Source organism: Salmo salar, chromosome 05 (genome assembly GCF_965601325.2).
Source record: "Salmo salar chromosome 05, fSalSal1, whole genome shotgun sequence".
NCBI lineage: Eukaryota > Metazoa > Chordata > Actinopteri > Salmoniformes > Salmonidae > Salmo > Salmo salar.
The window spans coordinates 17113089-17139874 of NC_138295.1; the positions used below are offsets into that span (position 1 = coordinate 17113089).

At 43.0% G+C, this 26786-nt stretch overlaps 1 protein-coding gene across 2 annotated transcripts; it reads left to right on the forward strand.

The window, feature by feature from the left end:
* On the forward strand, window positions 1-24642 carry LOC106604350 (LON peptidase N-terminal domain and RING finger protein 1). Of its 2 annotated transcripts, none has more exons than XM_014198896.3 (11): window positions 1-806; window positions 4247-4365; window positions 9463-9585; window positions 12055-12388; window positions 12485-12560; window positions 12664-12778; window positions 14622-14743; window positions 16866-17024; window positions 17206-17368; window positions 20611-20760; window positions 20910-24642. In XM_014198896.3, exons 1-11 carry the CDS (start codon window positions 509-511, stop codon window positions 21057-21059), a joined length of 1809 nt encoding a protein of 602 aa, XP_014054371.3. In that variant the 5' UTR covers window positions 1-508; the 3' UTR covers window positions 21060-24642. The 2 variants fall into 2 exon arrangements, with proteins under 2 accessions (XP_014054371.3, XP_014054373.3); XM_014198898.3 differs by having other exon boundaries at window positions 14694-14743.
* The last annotated feature ends 2144 nt before the right edge of the window (window positions 24643-26786 follow it).

Sequence of the window (26786 nt, forward strand, 5' to 3'; positions counted from 1 at the left end):
CAGTGTGGCTTGGGCTTTTCGAGCTCTAGCCATACAATGCGCATGAGAGCGGAAAGCATGCTTCTCCCAGCTCTGTTTTTACAGTAAGCCTGGGGCCGAAACATTCGAGGAATCGTTGTTAAAATTCTGACCCAATATTGGTCTAGTGTTGATGGATCTCGGAGTTGAAGACAACCAGACGCGAAGTACAGAGACGATCGGACCTTCTGTCCATCATGATGCCAGGAAAGATAAGACGTTGCGTGGTGTTGTTCCAAACCAAATACTTTATGCTTGACAATGGAAAAGGCATGTGAATGAATCGGAAGGGTTTTGTCAGTTGGAATTACACTATAAGGTCTTTATGGTTGGATCCTGGGTTCCGCGAGCCTTTGTTTACAGAAAGAGTCCAGCAGTCCGGTCATGTTAATCGGAGAAGAGTGTCTGTCGTTGCTTAGATGGTGATTAGATAGGGACTCAAACTGCTCACCGACGGGCGGTGGTGACATAACCCCGCAACTGTGCCACCATGGATCTACTTGAGTGCCCAATCTGCCTGTTCCTCATGTGTGAACCGGCCACCATGTCCTGTGGTCACACGTTCTGCCGGAGCTGCCTGGGGAACTACTTGTCATCCAGGTGTCCAGCCTGCAAGGAAATATTTAAACAGAGCGACGCCAAAAACATCAAGAACAACATCCTACTCTTCAGTGTCGTTGAGAAGTGCTGCCCAGAAGAGACGAGGATAAAGTGTCATATTCTGGAGAAACTCAAAACCGGCGAGTTCACAGAAGCTTTACGCATCGCGGATGAAGGGATACGACTAGGTAGGTTTCTAACAATAATGTGTGAACTTGAGTACGTTTGAGTACTTCTCCTTCTGCAACCCTCGAGTAGGCTGCAGGACAGGCCTATGATCAAATGTGTATGTTCGTTGTGTAAAATGGAATCCACCCACTTATAAAAGCCCCACACGACCCTAATTACGTAAATGTACTATAAACAGCTATTTGCCCGAAAAAACTCCAGCCAAGACTTATGAAATAAAATGACACATAAAAACCAGACTTTAGATTAAATTATTTTGTCTTCAGTGCAATATAGACGACACAATCAGCCCCCCCTTGCAAAAGAGGCTTCTAACCTCAACGGTCTTTTCCTGGTTTTATAAAATACTGTTGGAACTGCTATAATATACTAGTGGTGTAGTGACCTGGCATCAGTGGCGACCCGTCATTCAGGGCATTGAGCCCCACCAGTTTAAAAAATAAAATTAAAAAAAGATTAATATATTTTTTGTGTGCTTGTTTTGCATGCTGTTTTGGCATTAATACATGTCAAGTATCAGTTTGCAAGTATCAGTTTGCAAGCAATGTAAAAGCTCAGTGCTTTTGTTTAGTGTTGTTGTGTAGTGGCTTTGCTGGCATCTATCAACATTTATTTTAGTTGAGTTTGCCACTGCCTGGCATGCACTCCCTGTTGTAGCCCATAGCCTGGTCACATAAGAGCCACATGGTGGGAGGCAGTACTGCACTCACAGTGGTCCAACATTACCTAAAGAAACGGAGGTTGTCACCAGGAGCTTACATACTTTTGGTCATGTAGTGTATGTGGACCCCTGCTCGTCAAACATCTCATTCCAAAATCATGGGCATTAATATGGAGTTGGTCACCCCTTTTGCTGCTAGAACAGCCTCTTCTCTTCTGGGAAGGCTTTCCACTAGATGTTGAAACATTGCTGCTGGGACTTATTTCCATTCAGCCACGAGCATTAGTGAGGTTAGGCGATTAGGCCTGGCTCATCCCAAAGGTGTTCAATGGGGTTGAGGTCAGGGCTCTGTGCAAGCCAGTCAAGTTATTCCACACTGATTAACAAACCATTTCTGTATGGTCCTCGCTTTGTGCACAGGGGCATTGTCATGCTGAAACAGGAAAGGGCTCTCCCCAAACTGTTGCCACAAAGTTGGAAGCACAGAATCATCTAGAATGTCACTGTATGCTGTGGCGTTAAGATTTCCACTCACTGGAACTAAGGGGTCTAGCCCGAACCATGAAAAACAGCCCCAGACCATTATTCCTCCTCCACCAAACTTTACAGTTGGCACTGTGCATTCGGGCAGGTAGGGTACTCCTGGCATCCGCCAAACCCAGACTCGTCCGTCGGACTGCCAGAGGGTGAAGCGTAATTCATCACTCTAGAGAACGCGTTTCCACTGCTCCAGAGTCCAATGGCGGTGAGCTTTACACCACTCCAGCTGACGCGTGGCATTGTGCATGGTGATCTTAGGCTTGTGTGCGGCTGCTCGGCCATGGAAACCCATTTCATGAAGCTACTGACGAACAGTTCTTGTGCTGACTGACGTTGCGTCCAGAGGCAGTTTGGAACTTGGTAGAGTGTTGCAACTGAGTACAGACGATTTTTACGTGCTTCAGCACTCGGCGGTCCCGTTCTGTGAGTTTGTGGAATACCACTTCGCAGCTGAGCCGTTGTTGCTCCTAGACATAATAACAGTACTTAGAGTTGACGGGAACAGCTCTAGCAGGGCAGAAAGTTGACAAACTGACTTGTTGGAAAGGTAGCATCCTATGACAGTGTCATGTTGAAAGTCACTGAGCTCTTCAGTAAGGCCAGTCTGCTGCCAATGTTTGTCTATGGAGATTGCATGGCGGTGTGCTCAATTTTATACACCTGTCAGCATGGGTGTGGCTGAAATAGCCCGAATCCACTAATTTTGGGGTGTCCCCATACTTTTGTATGTATGAATGAATGACCAGGTGATGGATGCCACTTGTTAATTCCACTTTAATCAGTGTAGATGAAGGCGAGGAGACAGGTCAAGAATGGTCAACCACCCAAAGGACATCCAGCCATCTTCACACAACTGTGGGAAGCATTGGCGTCAAAATGGACCAGAATCCCTATGGAACGCTTTTGACACCTTGTAAATCAATCCCCCTGACGAATTGAGGCTGTTCTGAGGGCAAAAGGGGGTACAACTCAATATTATGGTGTTCCTAATGTTTTGTACACTCAGTGTATATGTTAAAGAGGGTGGGGCTCAAGGCTGCATCCCTGTCTCCCCCTAAGAAATATGTGTGGGGGGGAGGGGTGTGGTGTTAGAGAGGGAGAGAGACTCAAATTGACTAAACTTGGCATGAAGGTCTGCTATACAAATAGATGGAAAGCTGTTTTGGGGGAAAAACAGCATTATAAAATCAATGTACACAAACAACCCAGCCAGACTTCTGTAACACTGGGTCCAGTGACATGTAATCTGTTGTGAGTGGGTGACACACACACACACACAAGTGCATGCACGCAACACACTCAAGTGGCTGTGTTCTAAGCATTGGAGTGTTGGTGAGTCTTTGTTAATGTTCTTCTTTGCTATGGCTGGTCAGTAATGCCAGTAGTCCACACACGTGACACTCCCCCAGCGAAGCACAGCAGTGTTTAGGAAGGTGACCAGGGTTACTTCTGAGGTGATGGGCACAGTTTCCTTGTCTTTCTTGTGGTGTATTTTTGTCATTGGTTTTCCCCCCTGTTTTGAGTCGTGACTCGTGACAGCCTTATGCAGCAGCTGATTGGTTTCTGGGTGCTGAGATTAGATTGGTAGTAATGTGTAACAGACATGCAGAGGTGTGAGGGAGTTAAGTTTCATAGTGAAGGCCTAAGCTCATACTAATGGTCAGTCGTTACATTCAATGTGGATCAACAGAGAATGAAACAACTTCCTGTAAGAGTAAGTCTGTGATGATTCTGAATCTTTGTCCTCCACCCACCAGTTGTTTAACTGCTTTTCTGTCTGGTTTGTCATACTGGGGGTGTCAGTGCACCAAACACTTTGCATAAGTAACTGTTTCTACGCACCACACAGGACTATGCATAGCAGTTCTGGTTTTAATGCAACCCTGCTGTGCCATTGTTTTGATACACATAATCACATTCTATTAATACTCTGCAGGCTTGGCTGTAAAACTAGTAGGTAGCATACCTGGTCTTGGGGGAGGAGGGAAGGTGAGGGTATGAGATCAGATGTGCAATTTGTAGCAAGAATGGAGATGGGTTGAGCTCATGTCACTTCAGGTTTTTGGGAGATGTCCAGTGTTATCTATTATTCCCTATGCATTGCAGGTGCAAGGGCAAATGGAACGAAACCAATTCTGACTGGGAAGCTGTCATCCTACAATAACTGTCAGGGATCACTGTTAATTATATCGAACTCTCTCTTCCCTCGCCTCCTCCCTCCCTCCCTCCATCGCCCAGCTCCTGGTGATGTGAGTCTGAAGGTGTGGAGAGCGGAAGCCAGTATGGGACTGAGACTTTTCTCTGATGCCCTGAGGGACCTGGAAGACCTCTGCTGCGTTCGCCCCAACTGGACAGAGGTAAGAAGCACCATGTTATTAGAATGCTATGTCAGACCATACCAGGAGAGAGGAGGGGTTTGGACCGAGGTAACAGTATCTCTGGTGTAACTGAATCGGGGCCTGCCTAGGGGTCTATACGTCGTCTGCACCTCCTTTATGTTTTCCTTTAATATCACTGTTTATTCCCCTTAAATGATCTGTCATCTATGGGTGCATCTCAATACTCCACCCTGTTTTCAGATCAGTTGTTGTCTTGATAAGTCACCACCACGTAACCTTATAAGGAGTTGTACCAAATCAGACTGATTTAGATTTGATGGCATATTTTCAGTTTCCTAGTGTGCTTCCTAGTATGCTTCTGAAATGGCACCCTAATATCCTCTTTATAGTGCACTACGTTTAACCAGACCCTTATGGGCTCTGGTCTAAAGTACTGCACTAATTAGGGTGCAATTTTGGACACCATTCTAGTTTTGTGTGTCCTGGTTGTTTTCTCTGTGGCTGCTGCTGATGGACTGTGTCTGTAGAAGTGTACAGTATGTTATATAATCTCTCTGTGGCTGCTGCTGATGGACTGTCTGTAGAAGTGTACAGTATGTTATGTCATTTGAGGCACATTATGCAAACGGCTACTTATGTCATCATGTAACTGAATCATTGGACACTAGTGGGTGGGTGAGTGCTATGACAGCTATGCATTGTTGTTAAGGCTGTTGTATAGGATTACCCCTTTTGTCCATAACATCTATGTGCAGAAACAGCCCAAAATATAGGTCAGTGTTATTCAATTCTGATCTTGGAGGTCTTCTCACCTAAATCGGCTAATCCAGGGTTTCCCAAACTCAGCCCCCCCCCCCCCCCTCCTCTCCTCCTCTCTCTCTCTCTCTCTCTCTCTCTCTCTTCTCTCCTCTCTCTCTCTTTCTCTCTCTCTCTCTCTCTCCTCTCTCTCTCTCTCTCTCTCTCCCTCCTCTCTCCCTCTCTTTCTCTTCTCTCTCTTCTCTCTCTCTCTCTCCTCTCTCTCTCTCTCTCTCTTCCACTCCTCTCTCTTCTCTCTCCCTCCTCTCTCTTCTCTCTCTCTCCCCCTCTCTCTCTCTCTCTCTCTCTCTCTCTTCTCTCTCTCTCTTCTCTCTCTCTCTCTCTCCTCTCTCTCTCTTCCACTCCTCTCTCTTTCTCTCTTCCACTCCTCTCTCTTCTCTCTCTCTTCCACTCCCTCTCTCTCTTCCCTCCTCTCTCTTCTCACTCCCTCCTCTCTCTTTCTCTCTCTCTTCCACTCCTCTCTCTCTTTCTCTCTCTCTTCCACTCCTCTCTCTCTCTTTCTCTCTCTCTTCCACTCCTCTCTCTCTCTTTCTCTCTCTCTTCCACTCCTCTCTCTCTTTCTCTCTCTCTCTCTCTCACTCTCTTCCATGCAGGAAGTTTAGAGTGGAGACCATCTCTTTACAGAAACACAGCATTTAACATAACAGATATGTCTTACTATTTGTTAAGTATATAATCGTTAACTATTAATATCATAGAAAAACTATCACAGTGCTCTAGGGCAACGGTGTCTAGATGGAATTTGTATTTGTGGTCCTGGCAACGGGACCTTTTTTTTGGAACACCATTATTTTTGTCTTACGGAGAGTTACTGTCAGGGCCCAGGTCTGACAGAATCTGTGCAGAAGATCTAGGTTCTGCTGCAAGCCCTCCTTGGTTGGGGACAGAAGCACCAGATCATCAGCAAACAGTCTGACATTTCACGTCAGATTCTAGTAGGGTGAGGCCTGGTGCTGCAGACTGTTCTAATGCCCTCACCAAATTCATTGATATATATAGGGGTGCTTAAGCTGCTTTGAAATCAACAAAGCATGACAAGACTTTGCCTGCGTTTTGTTTGTTTGTTTGTCAATTAGGTTGTGCAAGGTGAATACGTGGTCTCTCATATTGTAATTTATTAAAAAGCCAATTTGACATTTGCTCAGAACATTGTTTTGACTGAGGAAATGTATGAGTCTGCTGTTAATGATAATGCAGAGGATTTTTCCAAGGTTTCTGTTGATTCATATCCCACGGTAGTTAATGTGGTCAAATTAGGGTGATCAGTCCTTGGTTCCAAATATTGGGGAAGATGCTAGAGCTGAGGATGATGTTAAAGAGTTTTAGTATAGCCAATTGGAATTTGTGGTTTGTATATTTTATCATTTCACTGAGGATACCATGAACACCACAGGCCTTTTTGGGTTGGAGGGTTTGTATTTTGTCCTGTAGTTCATTCAATGTAATTGGAGAATCCAGTGGGTTCTGGTAGTATTTAACAGTTGATTCTAAGATTTGTATTTGATCATGTATATGTTTTTGTTATAAGGCCAAAAAGATTGGAGAAGTGGTTTACCCATATTTCTCAGTTTTGGATAGATAACTCTTGTATTGTAGTTTGTATAGTGTTTTCCAATTTTATCAGAAATGGTTCTTCTTTGGATTCTTCAATTACATTGCTGATTTCTGACGTGCTCTTCCTTCTTTTTCCGTAGTGTATTGTTTTAGTGATTCACCATAGTGAAGGCGTAGGCTCAGGTTTTCTGGGTCTCTATGTTTTTGGTTGGATAGGTTTGTCCATTTCTTTCTTAGGTTTTTGAATTCTTCATCAAATCATTTGTTATTGTTTTTAATTTTCTTTGGATTTCTGTTTGAAATTTTTAGATTTGATACAGAAGCTGAGAGGTCAAATATACTGTTAAGATTTTCTACTGCCAAGTTTACACCTTCACTATTACAGTGGAACGTTTTGTCCAGGAAGTTGTCTAAAAGGGATTGAATTTGTTGTTGCTTAATTGTTTTTTGGTAGGTTTACACACTACTTTCCTTCCATCTATAGCATTTCCTAATATTACTCAGTTCCTTTTGGCTTTGATGCCTCATGATTTGAGTATTGCTCTGTCCAAGTAGAGTCGATTGATTTTGCTATGATCTGATAGTTGTGTCAGTGGGCTGACTGTGAATGTTCTGAGAGACTCTGGGTTGAGGTCGGTGATAAAGTAGTCTACAGTACTACTGCCAAGAGATGAGCTATATAGGTGTACCTACCGTAGGAGTACCCTCAAAGCTTACCATTGACTATGTACATACCCAGCGTGCGACAGAGCTGCAGTAGGTGTGACCTGTTTTTGTTGGTAATGTTGTGCCAAGGGGGGCATATGGGGGAGGGAATGCTGTCACCTCCAGGTAGGTGTCCCCCTGTGTGCTGAGAATGTCAGTTTCTTCTCCAGTTCTGGTATTTAGGTTGCCACAGACTAGTACTGTACATATACCTGGGCCTGGAAATTATTGATTTCCCCCTCCAGGATGGAGAAGCTGTCTTCATTAACCTCTCTTGGGGAGGTGGGATGCTAGCCCACGGTTCACACTATTCAACAGCCAGTGAAAAATCAGAGTGCCAAATTCAAAATGTCAAAATTCTCAAACATACGACTATTTTACACCATTTTAAAGATGCACGTCTCCTTAATGTAACCACATTTTCCGATTTCAAAAAGGCTTTACGTCGAAAGCATAAAGTTAGATTATGTTAGGACAGTTCCAACACAAGAAAAACCACACAGCCATTTTCCTAGCAAGGACAGGTGTCACAAAAACCAGAAAACCAGCAAAAATTATGCACTAACCTTTGACGATCTTCATCAGATGACACTCCTAGGACATCATGTTACACAATACATGCATTTTTTGTTCGATCAAGTTGATATTTATATCCAAAAACAGCATTTTACATTGGCGCATGATGTTCAGAAAATATTTTGCCTCCAATACTGCCGCTGAATCAGCACAACAATTTACAAAAATACTCATAAACGTTGCTAAAATTTTAAACTGTTATTCAAAGAATTATAGATGAACATCTCCTTTATGCAACCACTGTGACAGATTTTAAAAAAAAAGCTTCACGGGGAAAGCACACTTTGCAATAATCTGAGTACTGCGCTCAGAAAAAGACATCAAGCAATACAGATACCTGCCATTTTGGAGTCATCTAAAATCATAAATAGCATTAGAAATATTCACTTACCTTTGATGATCTTCATCAGAAGGCACTTCCAGGAATCCCAGGCCCACAATAAATGTTGTTTTGTTCGGTAAAGTCCATAATTTATGTCCAAATACCTCCTTGTTATTTGCACGTTCAGTAAGCTACTCCAAGTGTAGGAAGTGCGGCCAAAATGTCACGACGAAAAGTAAAAGAAAGTCCTATTTACGTTCGTTCAAACATGTCAAACGTTGTATAGCATCAATCTTTAAGGCCTTTTTAACTTAGAACTTCAATAATATTCCAACCGGACGATTCCAATGTCTTGAAAAACGTTTTGGAACACAGCTACCCCTCACGTAAATGCGCGCCAATGAACTCATGTGCTTTCCTGAGTCAACAACTTCCAACTTCCTTTGTTGGCTCTCTGTTCACCATAGACGCCTCAAACAACTTTCTAAAGACTGTTGACATCTAGTGGAAGCCTTAGGAAGTGCAAAATGGACCCTAAGTAAAACTACAGCCTCAGATCCTCCACTTCCTGGTTGGATTTTTTCTCAGGTTTTTGCCTGCCATATGAGTTCTGTTATACTCACAGACATCATTCAAACAGTATTAGAAACTTCAGAGTGTTTTCTATCCAAATTTACTAATAATATGCATATTCTACTTCCTGGGCCCGAGTAGTAGGCCATTTAATTTGGGTACGTTTTTCGTCCAGCCGTGAAAATACTGCCCCCTACCCAAGAGAGGTTAAAGTATGGAGATTCTATTGGGGGGATATAAGTAGCACACAGGAGGACATTTTTCTCTGTTCAGATAATTTCCTTTAGAATTTCTAGCCAAATATAAAATGTTCATGTTTTGATTAATTTAATACAGTGAGTTAGGTCTGCTCTATACCAAATTGGCATACCCCCTGCCTGTTTCACACCTGGTTGTTTGGTGTATGGGACTACCAGCTCTCTGTAACGTAGAGGGCAACCAGTGGGTCCATCTCCTCTACCATGTTTCTTGTAGGATGACAATGTCTATATTTCTGATGTCTTTGGGTCTCTCTCTCTCTGTTTCGGTCTCTCTCATCCATTATTCTCCCTCTTTTCTGTTCTCTCCAGGGTTTATTTCGTAAAGGTAATGTGTTACTGGAGATGGGTCATCAGTCTGAAGCCCTGATCCAGTTTCACCGGTGTCTCAAACTACAGGCCGACTTCACTCCTGCCAAGAGCCAGATTAAAAAGGTCAGTAGCTATAGCCAACACTGACTGGCTCATTTACTGTTTACAGCAGACTGGCTTATTTACTGACTGGCTCATTAACTGACTGTTTACCAATCACTGGTCCAGTTACTTACTGACTATTTTTCCCTTACTGACTGTCTGCTTGACTGTGCTTTACTGGCTGTTTCACTGGTCCAGTTAGTCTCACTGACTGACTGTTTTCCACTCATTGACTGTCTGCCTGACTCTGCTTCACTGACTCATTCAGTTTCACTAGCTTAGTGTGTCAGTGACTGCCTGGCTGAATGACTATATGGGGTCAGTTAAGGTCCTAGGAATGGGTGGCAGTTGCTGCTTCTAGGAATGCTTTAAGGAATGGAATGCCTTGGAACAGTGTTAGACAATCTCAACATGTACTGTATACTAAACTCAGCAACAAAAGAAAACGTCCTCACTGTCAACTGCGTTTTATTTTCAGCAAACTTCACGTGTAAATATTTGTATGAACCTAACAAGATTCAACAACTGAGACATAAACTGAACAAGTTCCACAGACATGTGACTAACAGAAATTGAATAATGTGTCCATGAACAAAGGGGGGGTCAAAATCAAAAGTAAGTCAGTATCTGGTGTGGCCACCAGCTGCATTAAGTACTGCAGTGCATCTCCTCCTCAGGGACTACATCAGATTAGCCAGTTCTTGCTGTGAGATGTTACCCCACTCTACCACCAAGGCACCTGCAAGTTCCCGACATTTCTGGAGGGAATGGCCCTAGCCCTCACCCTCCGATCCAACAGGTCCCAGACGTGCTCAATGGGATTGAGATCCGGGCTCTTTGCTGGCCTTGGCAGAACACTGACATTCCTGTCTTGCAGGAAATCATGCACAGAACGAGCAGTATGGCTGGTGGCATTGTCATGCTGGAGGGTCATGTCAAGATGAGCCTGCAGGAAGGGTACCACATGAGGGAGGAGCATGTCTTCCCTGTAACGCACAGCGTTGATATTGCCTGCAATGACAACAAGCTCAGTCTGATGATGCTGTGACACACCGCCCCAGACCATGACGGACCCTCCACCTCCAAATCGATCCCGCTCCAGAGTACAGGTCTCGGTGTGACCCTCATTCCTTCGACGATAAACGCGAATCCGACCATCATCCCTGTTGAGACAAAACCGTGACTCGTCAGTGCAGGTGTTGTTACACGTGGTCTGCCACTGCAAGGACGATCAGCTGTCTATCCTGTCTCCCTGTAGCGCTGTCTTAGGCGTCTCACAGTACGGACATTACAATTTATTGCCCTGGCCACATCTGCAGTCCTCATGCCTCCTTGCAGCATGCCTAAGGCACGTTCACGCAGATGAGCAGGGACCCTGGGCATCTTTCTTTTGGTGTTTTTCAGTCAGTAGAAAGGCCTCTTTAGTGTCCTAAGTTTTCATAAGTGTGACCTTAATTGCCTACCGTCTGTAAGCTGTTAGTGTCTTGACGACCGTTCCACAGGTTCATTGAACAAGCATGGGAAACGGTGTTAAAACCCTTTACAATGAAGATCTGTGAAGTTATTTGGATTTTTACGAATTATCTTTGAAAGACAGGGTCCTGAAAAAGGGGCGTTTTCTTTTTTTTGCTGAGTTTATATACAGCAGGGGTGGGCAATGATTTCAGCCCGAGGGCCACATTGGGATTTCAAAATTCAGATTTGTTTGTCAAAAGCAATTTGCGGGCCAGAAAAAGTTATTTGAAAATGTATAGATCCATTAGTGTTTCTACATGCTTTCTACCTAGTTTTAGACGTTCAAGAGTGTCCTGGAGGTTAAAAAATCCTCAAAACTTCCCTGGGCCGGATTGAATGGACTCGTGGGATGAATCTGGCTTGGGGGCCATATAACATTCACCCCTGATGTACAGTAGACCAAGAACAAGGATGACTGACTGGGTGGGGTTATTCAAGGACAGGCTAGCATTGTAAATGCTATGATATGCTATGGAACACTGTCAGACTAACACTTATGTGTTTCAGGTCAACTAAGGCGAGGGGTCATCTATGCTAGAAAATGATATGACATGGGACAATATTAAGCAATCTAAACACTTCTACGTAACTGATAAATGGTCAGTTACAGTTAGAGGGCCAGTTAGAGGCTAACTGTGTCAGGTTATCTGAGGTTGGATAAGTTTTAGAAATGCAATGTCACAGAAGGCAATCTAGTCATTTACATGTTCAATCTGGTCATTTACATGTTCAATCTGGTCATTTACATGTTCAATCTAGTCATTTACATGTTCAATCTAGTCATTTAAAATATTCAGCAAGTTGTGAGTTTCTAAATGAATGGTTGATGGATTGATTGATTAAAGCCACGTCTGATGTTGTAGGACGAATTGTGTTGCAGAATGTTGTGGGATATGTTTATAATGATGGAACGTGTATGATGTTTTTAAATGATTCATGGATAGATTGATCTGTGTGTATGTTTCCCCTGGGCAGATCCTGGAGACGGAGGGCATGTCAGTGCCAGAGGAGGTGCCCCAGATCCTCCAGGTGGTCTCAGAGTACCTCAGAGACCACTGCCCCCCCATCACAGTCCTCTTCCCTGCAGAACCCGCACACAGCCACACACACAGCCACACACACTGCCACAACAAAAGCTTCCGATACCCTCAGGTGGAGGGGGCAGACGGGGACAGGAGAGGAGACTTGGAGACAGGGCCAAAGGTGAAACATGGGACCAGTACTGAGTGCTGTCTCTGTCAGGCCGTGTCCTTCCTCCCTACAGCCGAGGATGATGAGATGAGGAGGAGGGAGGAGAGGCACAGCAGGGGTACATAGAACATACACACACACACACACACACACACACAGGAAGAGAGAAGAGACATGTTGATGGTTGATATTGGTTATATGTTGTCTCCCTCAGGAGGCTGCAGTCTGGACAGAAGAGACTCTCTGAGTGTCCTCACTGTGTCTGACTTTGAATGTCCCCTCTGTATCAGGTTAGTAGTTTCCATAAGTGGTACATCCTGTGGAGTCTTGTGGTACTGTGTTATTGTTGAGAATCTTGTGCTGTACTCTGATCTTAGTGCTGTACCTCTACAGGTTGTTCTATGAGCCAGTGACCACTCCCTGTGGACACACCTTCTGTAGGACCTGCCTCGAGAGAAGCCTAGACCACAACCTCCGCTGCCCCCTCTGCAAACAACCACTACAGGAGGTAACTATGCCCTACGTAACTATGCCCTACGTAACTATGCCCTACGTAACTATGCCCTACGTAACTATGGCCTACGTAACTACAGTGCTTTGCAAAAATATTCAGTATTCACATTTATTGTCAACATAAAATACTATGTAATGTAGATGAGGAATATGTTTTTTTTAGTTTAAGATAAGTAAAACCTAAACTAAAATATAGTCATTGCATAAGTATTCAGACCCTTTGTTTAGGCAAGCCTAAATGACTTCTGGAAGGTCCCTTACACAGATTCAACTACAAGGATCAGGGAGCTTTTGGAAGCCTCATAAAGAAGGCCAGTGATTGGTAGATGGGTAACAATAACAAATCAGACATTGAATATCTCTTTAAGCATGGTCAGCCTAGTGGTTAGAGTGTTGGGCTAGTAACCGAAAGGTTGCAAGTTCGAATCCCCGAGCTGACAAGGTACAAATCTGTCGTTCTGCCCCTGAACAAGGCAGTTAACCCACTGTTCCTAGGCCGTCATTGAAAATAAGAATTTCTTCTTAACTGACTTGCCTAGTTAAATAAAGGTAAAAAAAATGTCATAATTATGTTGTGGATTATGTATTAAACCACCCAGACACATCAAAGATACTGTCGTCCTTCTGAACTGAGCTTCAGGACAGGAAGGAAACTGCTCAGGGATGTTACCAGGAGGCCATTGTTGATTTTAAAACAGCTACAGAGTCCAATGGCTATGATAGGAGAAAACTGAGGATGGATCAACAACATTATAGTGACTCCACAATAACGACCTAAATGACAGAGTGAAAAGAATAATACAAAAATACTGAATAAAATATTCCAGAACATGAATCTTGTATGCAGTAAGGTACTAAAGTAATACTGCTAAAAAATACACTTTTTGTCCTAAATGCAAAGCCTTATGGGAAAACACAACACATCACTGAGTAACTGTCTCCTTATTTTCAAGCATGGTGGTGGCTGCATCATGGTATGGGTATACTTGACATCGGCAAATACTTGGGAGTTTTTCAGGATAAAAAGAAACAGGATGGAGCTAAGCACAGGCAAATCCTAGAGAAAAACCTGCTTCAGTCTACTTTACACCAGAGACTGAGAGAGGAATTCACCTTTCAGCAGGATAATAACCTACAACACAAGGCTAAATCTGGAGTTGCTTACCAAGAAGACAGTGAATGTTTCTGAGTGGCCAAGTTACAGTTTTGACTTAAATCTGTTTCAAAATCTGTGGCAAGACTTAATGGCCATGATCATCAACGTCTTAACAGAGCTTGAAGATTTATTTTAAAGAATCATTGTCAAATATTGCACAATCCAGGTGAGCAAAGCTCTTACAGACTTACCCAAGAAGACTCACAGGTGTAATCAATGCCAAAAGTGTTTTTCACATGTATTGACTTAGGCAACAACTATATTTTAGCTATTTCATTTCTATTAATCTTTAGAAAAATATAATTGTTCTTCCACTTTGACATTACAGAGTATTTTGTGCAGTTTGTGCAGAAAATTACAATGAAATACATTTGAATCTCACTTTGTAACACAATAAAATGTAAAGAAATCCAAGCGGCCTGAATACTTTTGCAAGGCAATGTATGTACACTACTACATAACTAGGGCCTACGTAACTAGGGCCTTCGTCTGTGTACATGGACTCAATCAGAAACGCATTGCATATAACATCATAATGAAACAATTGCAATGGAAGGTCTGCTTGTAGTGTTTTTATGCCCCTATCATGTTTATAACCCAAGGGAGATCGCTTTAACTGGGATGCACTTATTTGTTACTTTTCTTCCCAATAATGCGGAATCGCTTCGTCTTTCCTGTGTAGTACTTTAAGAACAGGAAGTACAACCCCACGGTGCTGCTGCAGGAGATCATGTCTCACCTCTTCCCCCTGCAGCTGGATGAGAGGAAGCAGGTCCACGAGACTGAGATGGCCGAACTATCCAAGTGAGTCCTGTCGCTGACGCTCTGTAACCAGGGGTAAACGGAGGTCGATTGCGAACCCTCTCGGTTTGTTCTAGAGTCTCCCAGAACTGTAACCTGGCACCCAAACTGATTTCTCTACCTTTCATCTTTGTGAGTGCAGCGTTCAGTCTGGTTTAACCAGGCTACGAAAATTGGCCCTTACCTGTAAAACGAGCTTTGGAACTAATTTGGTAGAAGTTCTTAATGCCTGAATGAAATGAGAGACTGAAATGTGAAATTGTTGCTGGGCTATCATATGCTCGCCAGAATGAGCTTGGGGTGAGTTGGCAACCTTAATGGTAACCATGACAACAGGCATCGGGCATCAGGCTCCTCATACAGTAGAGAGTAGACGTTGTGACCGTGAGTTTATTGGCAAAGCACCGCACAAGGCAACAACACCAGCTGCTGGACAAGAGCAACACTGAAAATATGTATACAGTAGCAGTCAAAAGTTTGGGCACACCAATTCATTCAAGGGTTTTTCTTTATTTTTACTATTTTCTATATTGTAGAATAATAGTGAAGACATCAAAACTATGAAATAACACATATGGAATCATGTAGTAACCAAAAAAGTGTTAAACAAATCAAAATATATTTTATATTCTTCTAAGTAGCCACCCTTTGCCTTGATGACAGCTTTGCACACTCTTGCCATTCTCTCAACCAGCTGCACCTGGAATGCTGTTCCAACAGTCTTGAAGGAGTTCCCACATATGCTGAGCAATTGTTGGCTGCTTTTCCGTCACTCTGCGGTCCAACTCATCCCAAACCATCTCAATTGGGTTGACGTCAGGTGATTGTGGAGGCCAGGTCATCTGATGCAGCACTCCATCACTCTCCTTCTTGGTCAAATAGCCCTTACACAGCCTGGAGGTGTTGGGTCATTGTCTTGTTGAAAAACATATGATACTCCCACAAAGTGCAAGCCAGATGAGATGGTGTATCGCTGCAGAATGCTGTGCTAGCCTTGCTGGTTAAGTGTGCCTTGAATTGTAAATAAATCACTGACGGTGTCACCGGCAAAGCGACCCCACACCATCACACCTCCTCCTCCATGCTTCACGGTGTGAACCATACATGCGGAGAACATCCGCTCACCTACTCTGCGTCTCACAATGACATAGCGGTTGGAAGCAGAAAGCTCAAATTTAGACTCGTCAGACCATTGGACAGATTTCCACCGGTCTAATGTCCATTGCTTGTGTTTTTTTGGCCCAAGCATGTCTCTTCTTCTTATTGGTGTCCTTTAGTAGTGGTTTCTTTGCAGCAATTTGACCATGAAGGCATGATTCACGCAGTGTCCTCTGAAAAGTTAATGTTGAGATGTGTCTGTTACTTGAACTCTGAAGCATTTATTTGGGCTGCAATTTCTGAGGCTGGTAACTCTAATGAACTTATCCTCTGCAGCAGAGGTAACTGGGTCTTCCTTTTCTGTGGCGCTCGTCATGAGAGCCAGTTTCATCATAGAGCTTGATGGTTTTTGCGACTGCAAAAAGTTCTTGAAGTTTTCCGCATTGACTGACCTTCATGTCTTAAAGTAATGATGGCTTGTCGTTTTTCTTTGCTTATTTGGGCTGTTCTTGCCTTAATATGGACTTGGTCTTTTACCAAATAGGGCTATCTTCTGTATACCACCCCTACCTTGTCACAACACAACTGATTGGCTCAAATGCATTAGGAAGGAAAGAAATTCCACAAAATAACTTCTAGCAGGGCACACGTGTTAATTGAAATGCGTTCCAGTTGACTACCTCATGAAGCTGGTTGAGAGAATGCCAAGAGTGTGCAAAGCTTTCATCAAGGCAAAGGGTGTCTACTTTGTTTAACACTTTTTTGGGTTACTACATGAATCCATGTGTTATTTCATAGTTTTGATGTCTTCACTATTATTTTACAATGTAGAAAATAGTAAAAAGAAAGAAAAACCCTTGAATGAGTTTGAGTCCAAACTTTTGACTGTGTGTGTATTAAATACACACCTCCTTAACACCACTGTTACCCTGATTAAATATATATTTATCTCTCTCTGTATCCTCTCTCTTTTTGCATCCTCTGTCTCTTTCTGCTTTCTCTCTGTTTCTCTCCCTCCATCCCCCAGTCTAACTAGGGACATCCCTATCTTTGTGTGTACGGTGGCGTACCCGGGGGTGCCCTGTCCTCTCCACATCTTCGAGCCTCGTTACCGCCTCATGATGAGACGATGCATGGAGACGGGCACCAGGAAGTTTGGCATGTGCATCTACGAACATGGAAAAGGGTGGGTCGTGGATGTGTACAATCTGAAAATACTGGTATGAAAATGAACCCTGAGTGTATCTGTCTGACTCTTTTCCCCTTTTACACTACTACGCTGAGCCGCACTGTACTGGGGATCAGATTTTTTCACATTACCCTTTCAGCTTGCTTCCAACAACTCTCTGTCTGTGTGTGTCTTCCAGATTTGCAGACTACGGCTGTATGCTGGAGATCCATAGCCTGGAGGTGTTGCCTGATGGTCGCTCCTATGTGGACTGTGTGGGAGGAAGTCGCTTCAGGGTCCTGAAGAGAGGACAGAGAGATGGATACCACACTGCTGATATAGAATACATGGAGGACCACAAGGTAAGTTACAACACGGTTGTTCTAACCTAATCCTGGCCCTGGATGACCCCTGTGAATGCAGTGTTTTGGTTGAATTTAACACTCCTGGGGAAGGTTACAAATGCTATTTTATTAGCTAGTTCTCCTGTGAGTGTTTTACTGATACTTGGCCTGTTTCCAAGCAACAGTTTGTAAAGACAATGTTCAGTGCTCAACCAGGCATACCTTAGAGAGGGGGGTGTGTGTGTGTGTGTGTGTGTGTGTGTGTGCACGCGCACTAGAGGCTCAACATGCTTTGTTCACACCTACTGTAAAGGTCAGAGCCTTAACTACACGAAAACAACAGTAGACACTATGGAATACAAAACTTTTACCATCTCATCCTGGAATATACAAGGTCTGAGGTCATCTGCCTTTGGCCTAAAGAGCAGAAACACAGACTTCATCAAATAAAATGTAAATACAGATATTGTCATCCTACTAGAAACATAGTATAAAGGAGACGGACCCACTGTTTGCCCTCTTACAGAGGTAGTCCCAGCCACCAAACTACCTGGGATGAAACAGGGAAGAGACTCAGGGGGTATGCTAATTTGGTATAGAGCAGACCTAACCCACTCTATTAAATTAGTCAAAACAGGAACATTTTACATCTGGCTATAAATTAATAAGGAATTTATCTCAACAGAGAAAAATGTCCTTATGTGCTAGCTATATCCCCCAAGTACAATCCCCATACTTTAACGATGACAGCTTCTCCATCCTAGAGGGGGAGATCCACCATTTCCAAGCCCAGGGACATGACCTACTCTGTGGCGACCTAGTAAATTCCAGAACTGGACAAGAACCTGACACTCTTACCACACAGGGGGACAAACACCTACCTGGAGGCGATAGCATTCCCTCCCAAATATGCCCCCCTAGACTCAACTATGACAAAACAACCAACAAAAATGGGTCACAACTCCTGCAGCTCTGTCGCATGCTGGGTCTGTACATAGTCAATGGCTTTGAGGGAACTCCTATGGTAGGTACACCTATAGCTCACCCATTGGCAGTAGTAGTGTAGATGACTTTATCACTGACATCAACCCAGAGTCTCTCAGAGTGTTGAGAGTCAGCCCACTGACACTCCTATCAGATCACAGCAAAATCACAGTCTACTTAAACAGAGCAATACTCAATCATGAGGCAAAAAAGCCAAAGGAACTGAGTAATAGTAAGAAATGCTATAGATGGAAGGAAAGTAGTGTGTAAACCTACCAAAAAACAATTAGGCAACAACAAATTCAACCCCTATGAGACAACTTCCTGGAAAAAACGTTTCACTGTAATAGTGAAGGTGTAAACTTGTCAGTAGAAAACCTAAACAGTATATTTTACCTCTCAGCTTCCCTATCAAATCTAAAAATGTCAAGCAGACAACCTAAGAAAATTAACAACAATGACAAATGGTTTGATGAAGAATGCAAAAACCTAAGAAAAGAATCCAACCAAAAACATAAAGACCCAGAAAACCTGAGCCTACGCCTTCACTATGGTGAGTCACTAAAACAATACAGAAATACACTACGGAAAAACAAGGGACAGCATGTCAGAAATCAGCTCAATGTAATTGAAGAATCCATAGAATGTAATCACTTCTGGGAAAATTGGAACACACTAATCAAAAAACACTGCGTTATCTATCCCAAATGGAGATGTATGGATAAACCACTTCTCCAATCTTTTTGGCCTTATAACAAAAACGTATACATGATCAAATGCAAATATTAGAATCAAATATTAAAGACTACTAGAACCTACTGGATTCTCCAATTACATTACTACAGGACAAAATACAAACCCTCCAACCCAAAAAGGCCTGTGGGGTTAATGGTATCCTCAATGAAATGATAAAATATACAAACCACAAATTCCAATTGGCTATACTTAAACTATTTAACATCATCCTCAGCTCTGGCATCTTCCCCAATATTTGGAAACAAGGACTGATGACCCCAGTCCACAAAGGTGGAGACAGATTTGATCCCAATAACTACCATGGGATATGCGTCAACAGCAACCTTGGGAAAATCCTCTGCATTATCATTAACAGCAGACTTGCACATTTCCTCAATGAAAACAATGTACTGACCAAATGCTAAATTGTCTTTTTATCAAATTACTGTACGACAGATCACATATTCACCCTGTACACCTTGTTGGACTAACAAACATAACAAAGACAAAGTCTTATCATGCTTTGTTGATTTCAAAAAAGCTTTTGACTCAATTTGGCACGAGGGTCTGCTATACAAATGGATCATCACCATCACCTACAGAGAGATGAACCTGGAGAAGAGTCCCCTAAGCAAGCTGGTCCTGGGGCTCTGTTCACAAACAGACCCCACAGAGCCCCATGACATCAACACATTTAGACCCAACCAAATCATGAGAAAACAAAAAGATAATTACTTGACACATTGGAAAGAATACATTTTTTTTTTTATCTGTGTACAACGTAAAACACAAAATAATGGATGAATCAAAGAAAGACTAAAGAGAGAGTTTGTTTCTTTATGTAATAAGAGTCTAAACCGGGAGAGGGGGTTCTACTAAGCTATATGGAATTGTTTTAAGAAAGTCATACCAAGGATAATTTTGCTATTTGTATAAAAAAAGTATTTGGCCTTACTGCAATTTGCCCATACAAATGCATTGAATAACAAATTCACTACATGGAACAACTGAGTTCCCCCCCCCCCCCCAAACACAATAATCTGAAGGAAGTTTGTTCTATCTCTGAGAGATAGAAGAAAGATCAGGATTTTATTTATTCACTTAATAGTCTCCATAGATACTTCCCTACATATTTTTGACTGGTACTGGGGACCTTCAGACGAGTCTTGTGAGGCCTCTGGGCGTCCAAGAGCTTGTACCTGTTCGTGAGAGTCTCATCTTTCCATACAGGAGTCATAATAGTTTTTGGCCAAACCGTTCGGACTCTACAGACTTTCGGGATGTCTCATGGTCTGACAAACACCGCTCTACCTCTGTCACCTTTCACTGTGGAAGTGCGACATGGGCAGATGCGGTGGATTGAGATGCAGCCAGTGCAAAAAAACAGATCTCTCTAGCTTACACTGACAGATTTTTTTATGGGGATTTTTGTATGATGCTAATTAGATTTCCACAGAGGCTCGGATATTGATCTTAGTGGGTTAAAGGTTTGAAGAGAATCAATTGTATTTTGCATTGAGAATCTCCTCCTTTGTTTCTAGGCTGAGGGGTCAGAGTTGGAGCTGTTGCAGAGCCTCCATGACAGTGTGTATGAGCAGGCCCAGGACTGGTACACACGCCTCAACACACGGCTCAGAGAACAGATCAGCAGACAGTATGGAACCATGCCTGACAAGGACGACAACATACAGGTACACAGACACACACGGACCTTGCCTATCACCTACCCTTTCCAGACCAGCACTCATCTAGTATCGAAAATCCCTTATCTCCCCATCTCTCTCCTCTCTCTCCCTGTCTCTCTCTCTCTCCTTTTTATCACCCTGTCTCTCTCCATCAGGCCTCCAACAACGGTCCAGCGTGGTGTTGGTGGTTGTTGTCAGTTCTCCAGCTGGACCCTGCCTACCAGACCACCGTCCTGTCCCTGGCCTCCCTCAATGAGCGCCTGGGACACCTGCGCATGGTTCTGGAGTACTTCTCCCAGAGCTAGAGAAGAGGAGGAGATAAAGGGATACAGCTTTACTGGGCTTTCTGATGCTTATCCAGTACCCTACACATAGGAGAGGGGCATCTCCACAGACTGGATAATGTGAAACATCACACACACTAATATATCACTCACACACAGATCCCACATACAGTACCTGTCAGGCCCACACCCCACCCCTGTATCTTCAGTAAGATGTTACTAGGTTTAGAACCTGTCGCCATGGAAATCATATGTCCTAGCTTGAACCCATTTTACCTGGCCAAGAGCAGAAAGTGTTTTATCACTTACATAAATAATGTGTTTGTTCATAGAAACATCATAGGTAAATACCATATTGAATCACTGGTGAAAGGTGCTTTTTGGGTGAAACTAGCTTGAAATACTTTAAACTATACCGTTTCTTGTTTGTGTCCAGCTCGCTAATAATCACCCAAATTAAAGATGGACAGTCACGTACGATTGATATATTGGACTATCTCTTGCAAATTTTGACTGCAAAGAAATTTAACACATTTTCATTGCGGCCTTCTGGACCTCATTGAAGACCGAATGCAGCCCCCGGGGCAAAATAAGTGTGACACCCCTGCAGTATAAGGTTTAACTCAAACTGTTCTGATTCATGCCAAGGGATGTAAACCTGGTGGTAATGTCTCAGATAACCACTAGATGTCCCTGTTCTCACTCCGGTTTCCACTGTCAGCCAAGCATAAAGAACACTTCCATGGCGACCGACCCGCATGCATGACGTAACCAGCCATGTCAGAATCAGATGATCTGATTCCTATGGCTGTAAAGTGCTTGAAGAAAAGCTTTTTTCTTTTTTTTAAGTGACACAGATCACTCAGTCTTACAGAGCTGAAAACTTGATTTCCTGGGTAATGCACAATATGCTATTAAAAGGCTTGGGTTAAAGTTATGTGTAGTTTATAATAATCATATTGTCTTTTTTGGGGGTTCTTTAAAACCTTGGGAAGCTACTATATTGTGACAAACACAGTGAGCAGCCATTTTGAATTACTAGCGCTACAGTATAATTACTATTGCCATTACTATATCTTTACTGCCTTGTTACCAATATTGAATAGGATGTAATATTAGTGCGTTATTGCAATAATTATCTATTATGAAACATTGAAACAAAAAGGTGCCGCCTGGATGAAAATCGTAATATTTTGGAGTAATGTGAATTAAAGCTGCTATAGCCTGACTTCTCTGTAATGTTGGCGAAGATGTATTGAACAGGGTTCCATCCCAAATGGCACCCTACTCCCTTCATAGTGCACTACCTTTGATCAGGGCCGCAATAGGACTGTGGTGAAAAGTAGTGCACTATATAGGGAATAGGGTGCTATTTGGGATTCAGCCCCAGGTCTTTGTTAAATAAGGTGGGAAAAGACAGACAGGTGGTACAGCTTAGCTGTTTTACACATGTGTAAACAGGTGTGTTGTTCTGTACACATGCATATGTATGTATGCACAGGAGGTTGGTGGCACCTTAATTGGTGAGAATGGGCTTGTGGTAATACCTGGAGCAGAATCAGTGGAATGGTGTCAAATACAGTAAACATGGTTTCCAGGTGTTTGAAGCCATTTCATTTGCTCCGTTCCAGACATTATTATGAGCCATCCTCCCCTCAGCAGCTTCCTGTATGTAAACAGTCGTTGGATAGCAGTCCTCCCTCTGACAACACAAACAAGTTGATGCTTTGTTGGGCAGTAGAGGTGTGTGTGTGTGTGTGTGTATTGAAGAGACTACCTGTGTAATATAAAAGCTACCACTCCTGAGTTCAAATAGTATGGGTTTTCTTTCAAATGCTTGAGTTGCACTTTATTGAGTTTGCCTGATGCAATGGCACCAATAGAATAGTCCCAAAAGTGCACACCATGTCCATCAGGCTCAATCAATCGTTCAAAGTATTTGGAAATAAATAAATCAAATAATATTTCCTTTAACCCAGGTCTGGTAGCTTTCACACCCACAGGCAGGACAGACAGGAGTTGCCTCCCTAGCCCATCCTGGGCTCACACCACCCTCTGCCTCCTGTAGCGCCCCCTACTTGTGTGGCCCTCTCACCACTAGTGTTGGTGACTACAGTGCCTGGCCACCCACTAGGAGGCAGCGTTTTGTGTTTGAGCAGAAGGGAATAGACAAACGTTGTTTTCTTTTTGGGGGTTTATTAGTGCCACATTCCATGGAATGGTGAAACTGCACATCTTAACATGATTTACTAACAGACAGGCTTGAACTGCAGGAAAACATACACAAGCTGTGTTTTTCTACTATAATAATTGTGCCATAGATACTGTTATTGTGTGTTTTTTTTTAGATTTAGTTGGATTCAGTCATGAAATATTTATTAAGATTACAACCAACCTGCAACTTAAGCATTGTAATTACTTCCCCGTGTTTTATATCCGCTGGACAGTGAGACTAGCTACCACCTGGCACATTAGATTGACCACATATCGTTTTTAACAGACCGTCACAGACAGGTGACTCAGCATTGTAACTCGCCTGTTTATAGACTACAGTAGACATAGTAGTGTAGCTATAATATAGATACATAGATAATAACCCTTAGTGATTGGACTGATGTGTGTGCGTGTGTGCTAGATTTTGGAGGGGCACATTTAAAGGCCTGATATTACGGACAACGGTACCCCTCCAAAAGACAGACAGACAAATGGACGGATGGTTGGGCACAGGGGCAGGCCGGGCCTCGGCCCCTGGTTATTCTGACCTCTGACTTATCCCCTAACATTTAACCTGGTGGCCCATGTTTCCCTCTAACATCACTGATGAAGCCCTGCCTTTTGTTAGTTTGGGTTCAGTTGGTTCAGTTGGACATGGTTGATTCTGACACTCCTGAAAACCGCTTTAGGAACTGATTTAGACGGGGCATCTAAGTAAAACCAATCTAGGGGAAACACTGGTCTGACTGGCTATGTACAGTTCACTACCCACACAGAACCTTAGAACCCACAGGTACTGACCTACACACCAGCTTTCTGAATACACACCAATACAGAAACGATCATGAGGTCCAATGTAGGCCTATTCTAAAGTGCAGATTTTGACTGGATCACTACAGATCGCTGGCTGTCAGACATGTACAGAAGTCTGTATATAAGTCTTTAGCTGATTGTTTGCCGATGGAAACAAAAAAAAAACTTGAGGTCCAATCAAAAACATTGATCACTTTACACTTCGGCCGTCTTGAATTCCCCTGGCTAATTCGACAAAAAGGGACTTTGATCAGGAACAGGCAGTAGTCTACGTTGTGTATCCTCATAGGTGATTATGACGTACATGAGAACATGTAGTGATCAGTATCTGTGCTCTATTCAGGAACCAGACCTGACTGTTAAAATGAACAACTGGGTGGAAATTGACTACAGTTGACTTGTCCTTGATTGAGGCGACTCCCCTCTCCTGTATGATTTATTATTGGAGAAGAAGACTTCTATTCTTGCACAGTATAATAGATATGCATGACCTGTTTTCTCTAATGTTCAGCAGTGGTATTCATGTTATTTTGTACGACTACGCATCATAAAAATAAAAAAAAGATTTTCTCCTTTCCCTTTTTTTCTTTCTTTTGAATGTTCAGTTGTTTAGGTCCACACAGACAGGAATGTTCAGTTGTTTAGGTCCACACAGACAGGAATGTTCAGTTCTTTAGGTACACACAGACAGGAATGTTCAGTTGTTTAGGTCCACACAGACAGGAATGTTCAGTTGTTTAGGTACACACAGACAGGAATGTTTAGGTCCACACAGACAGGAATGTTCAGTTGTTTAGGTCCACACAGACAGGCATGTTCAGTTGTTTAGGTCCACACAGACAGGAATGTTCACTTGTTTAGGTACACACAGACAGGAATGTTTAGGTCCACACAGACAGGAATGTTCAGTTGTTTAGGTCCACACAGACAGGAATGTTTAGGTACACAGAGACAGGAATGTTCAGTTGTTTAGGTCCACACAGACAGGAATGTTTAGGTCCACACAGACAGGAATGTTCAGTTGTTTAGGTACACACAGACAGGAATGTTCAGTTGTTTAGGTACACACAGACAGGAATGTTCAGTTCTTTAGGTACACACAGACAGGAATGTTCAGTTGTTTAGGTACACACAGACAGGAATGTTTAGGTCCACACAGACAGGAATGTTCAGTTGTTTAGGTCCACACAGACAGGAATGTTTAGGTACACAGCGACAGGAATGTTCAGTTGTTTAGGTCCACACAGACAGGAATGTTCAGTTGTTTAGGTACATACAGACAGGAATGTTTAGGTCCACACAGACAGGAATGTTCAGTTGTTTAGGTCCACACAGACAGGAATGTTCAGTTGTTTAGGTCCACACAGACAGGAATGTTAAGTTGTTTAGGTCCACACAGACAGGAAGGTTCAGTTGTTTAGGTCCACACAGACAGGAATGTTCAGTTGTTTAGGTACACACAGACAGGAATGTTTAGGTCCACACAGACAGGAATGTTCAGTTGTTTTGGTACACACAGACAGGAATGTTCAGTTGTTTAGGTACACACAGACAGGAATGTTCAGTTGTTTAGGTCCACACAGACAGGAATGTTTAGGTCCACACAGACAGGAATGTTCAGTTGTTTAAGTACACACAGACAGGAATGTTCAGTTGTTTAGGTACACACAGACAGGAATGTTCAGTTGTTTAGGTCCACACAGACAGGAATGTTCAGTTGTTTAGGTCCACACAGACATGAATGTTCAGTTGTTTAGGTCCACACAGAAAGGAATGTTCAGTTGTTTAGGTCCACACAGACAGGAATGTTTAGTTGTTTAGGTACACACAGACAGGAATGTTCAGTTGTTTAGGTCCACACAGACAGGAATGTTCAGTTGTTTAGGTCCACACAGACAGGAATGTTTAGGTCCACATAGACAGGAATGTTCAGTTGTTTAGGTACACACAGACAGGAATGTTCAGTTGTTTAGGTACACACAGACAGGAATGTTCAGTTCTTTAGGTACACACAGACAGGAATGTTCAGTTGTTTAGGTACACACAGACAGGAATGTTTAGGTCCACACAGACAGGAATGTTCAGTTGTTTAGGTCCACACAGACAGGAATGTTTAGGTACACAGCGACAGGAATGTTCAGTTGTTTAGGTCCACACAGACAGGAATGTTCAGTTGTTTAGGTACATACAGACAGGAATGTTTAGGTCCACACAGACAGGAATGTTCAGTTGTTTAGGTCCACACAGACAGGAATGTTCAGTTGTTTAGGTCCACACAGACAGGAATGTTCAGTTGTTTAGGTCCACACAGACAGGAATGGTTCAGTTGTTTAGGTCCACACAGACAGGAATGTTCAGTTGTTTAGGTACACACAGACAGGAATGTTCAGTTGTTTAGGTACACACAGACAGGAATGTTTAGGTACACACAGACAGGACTGTTCAGTTGTTTAGGTACACATAGACAGGAATGTTTAGGTCCACACAGACAGGAATGTTCAGTTGTTTAGGTACACACAGACAGGAATGTTCAGTTGTTTAGGTACACACAGACAGGAATGTTTAGGTACACACAGACAGGAATGTTCAGTTGTTTAGGTACACACAGACAGGAATGTTTAGGTACACAGAGACAGGAATGTTCAGTTGTTTAGGTCCACACAGACAGGAATGTTCAGTTGTTTAGGTCCACACAGACAGGAATGTTTAGGTCCACACAGA

What these genes read in the sequence shown, in the direction of transcription:
- LOC106604350 (XM_014198896.3), top strand. Translation starts at nt 509, where the DNA reads ATGGATCTACTTGAGTGCCCAATCTGCCTGTTCCTCATGTGTGAACCG. An exon ending in GGATGAAGGGATACGACTAG is followed by an intron (nt 807 to 4,246) that starts GTAGGTTTCTAA and finishes TCCATCGCCCAG; the next exon opens with CTCCTGGTGATGTGAGTCTG. An exon ending in ACAAGGACGACAACATACAG is followed by an intron (nt 20,761 to 20,909) that starts GTACACAGACAC and finishes TCTCTCCATCAG; the next exon opens with GCCTCCAACAACGGTCCAGC.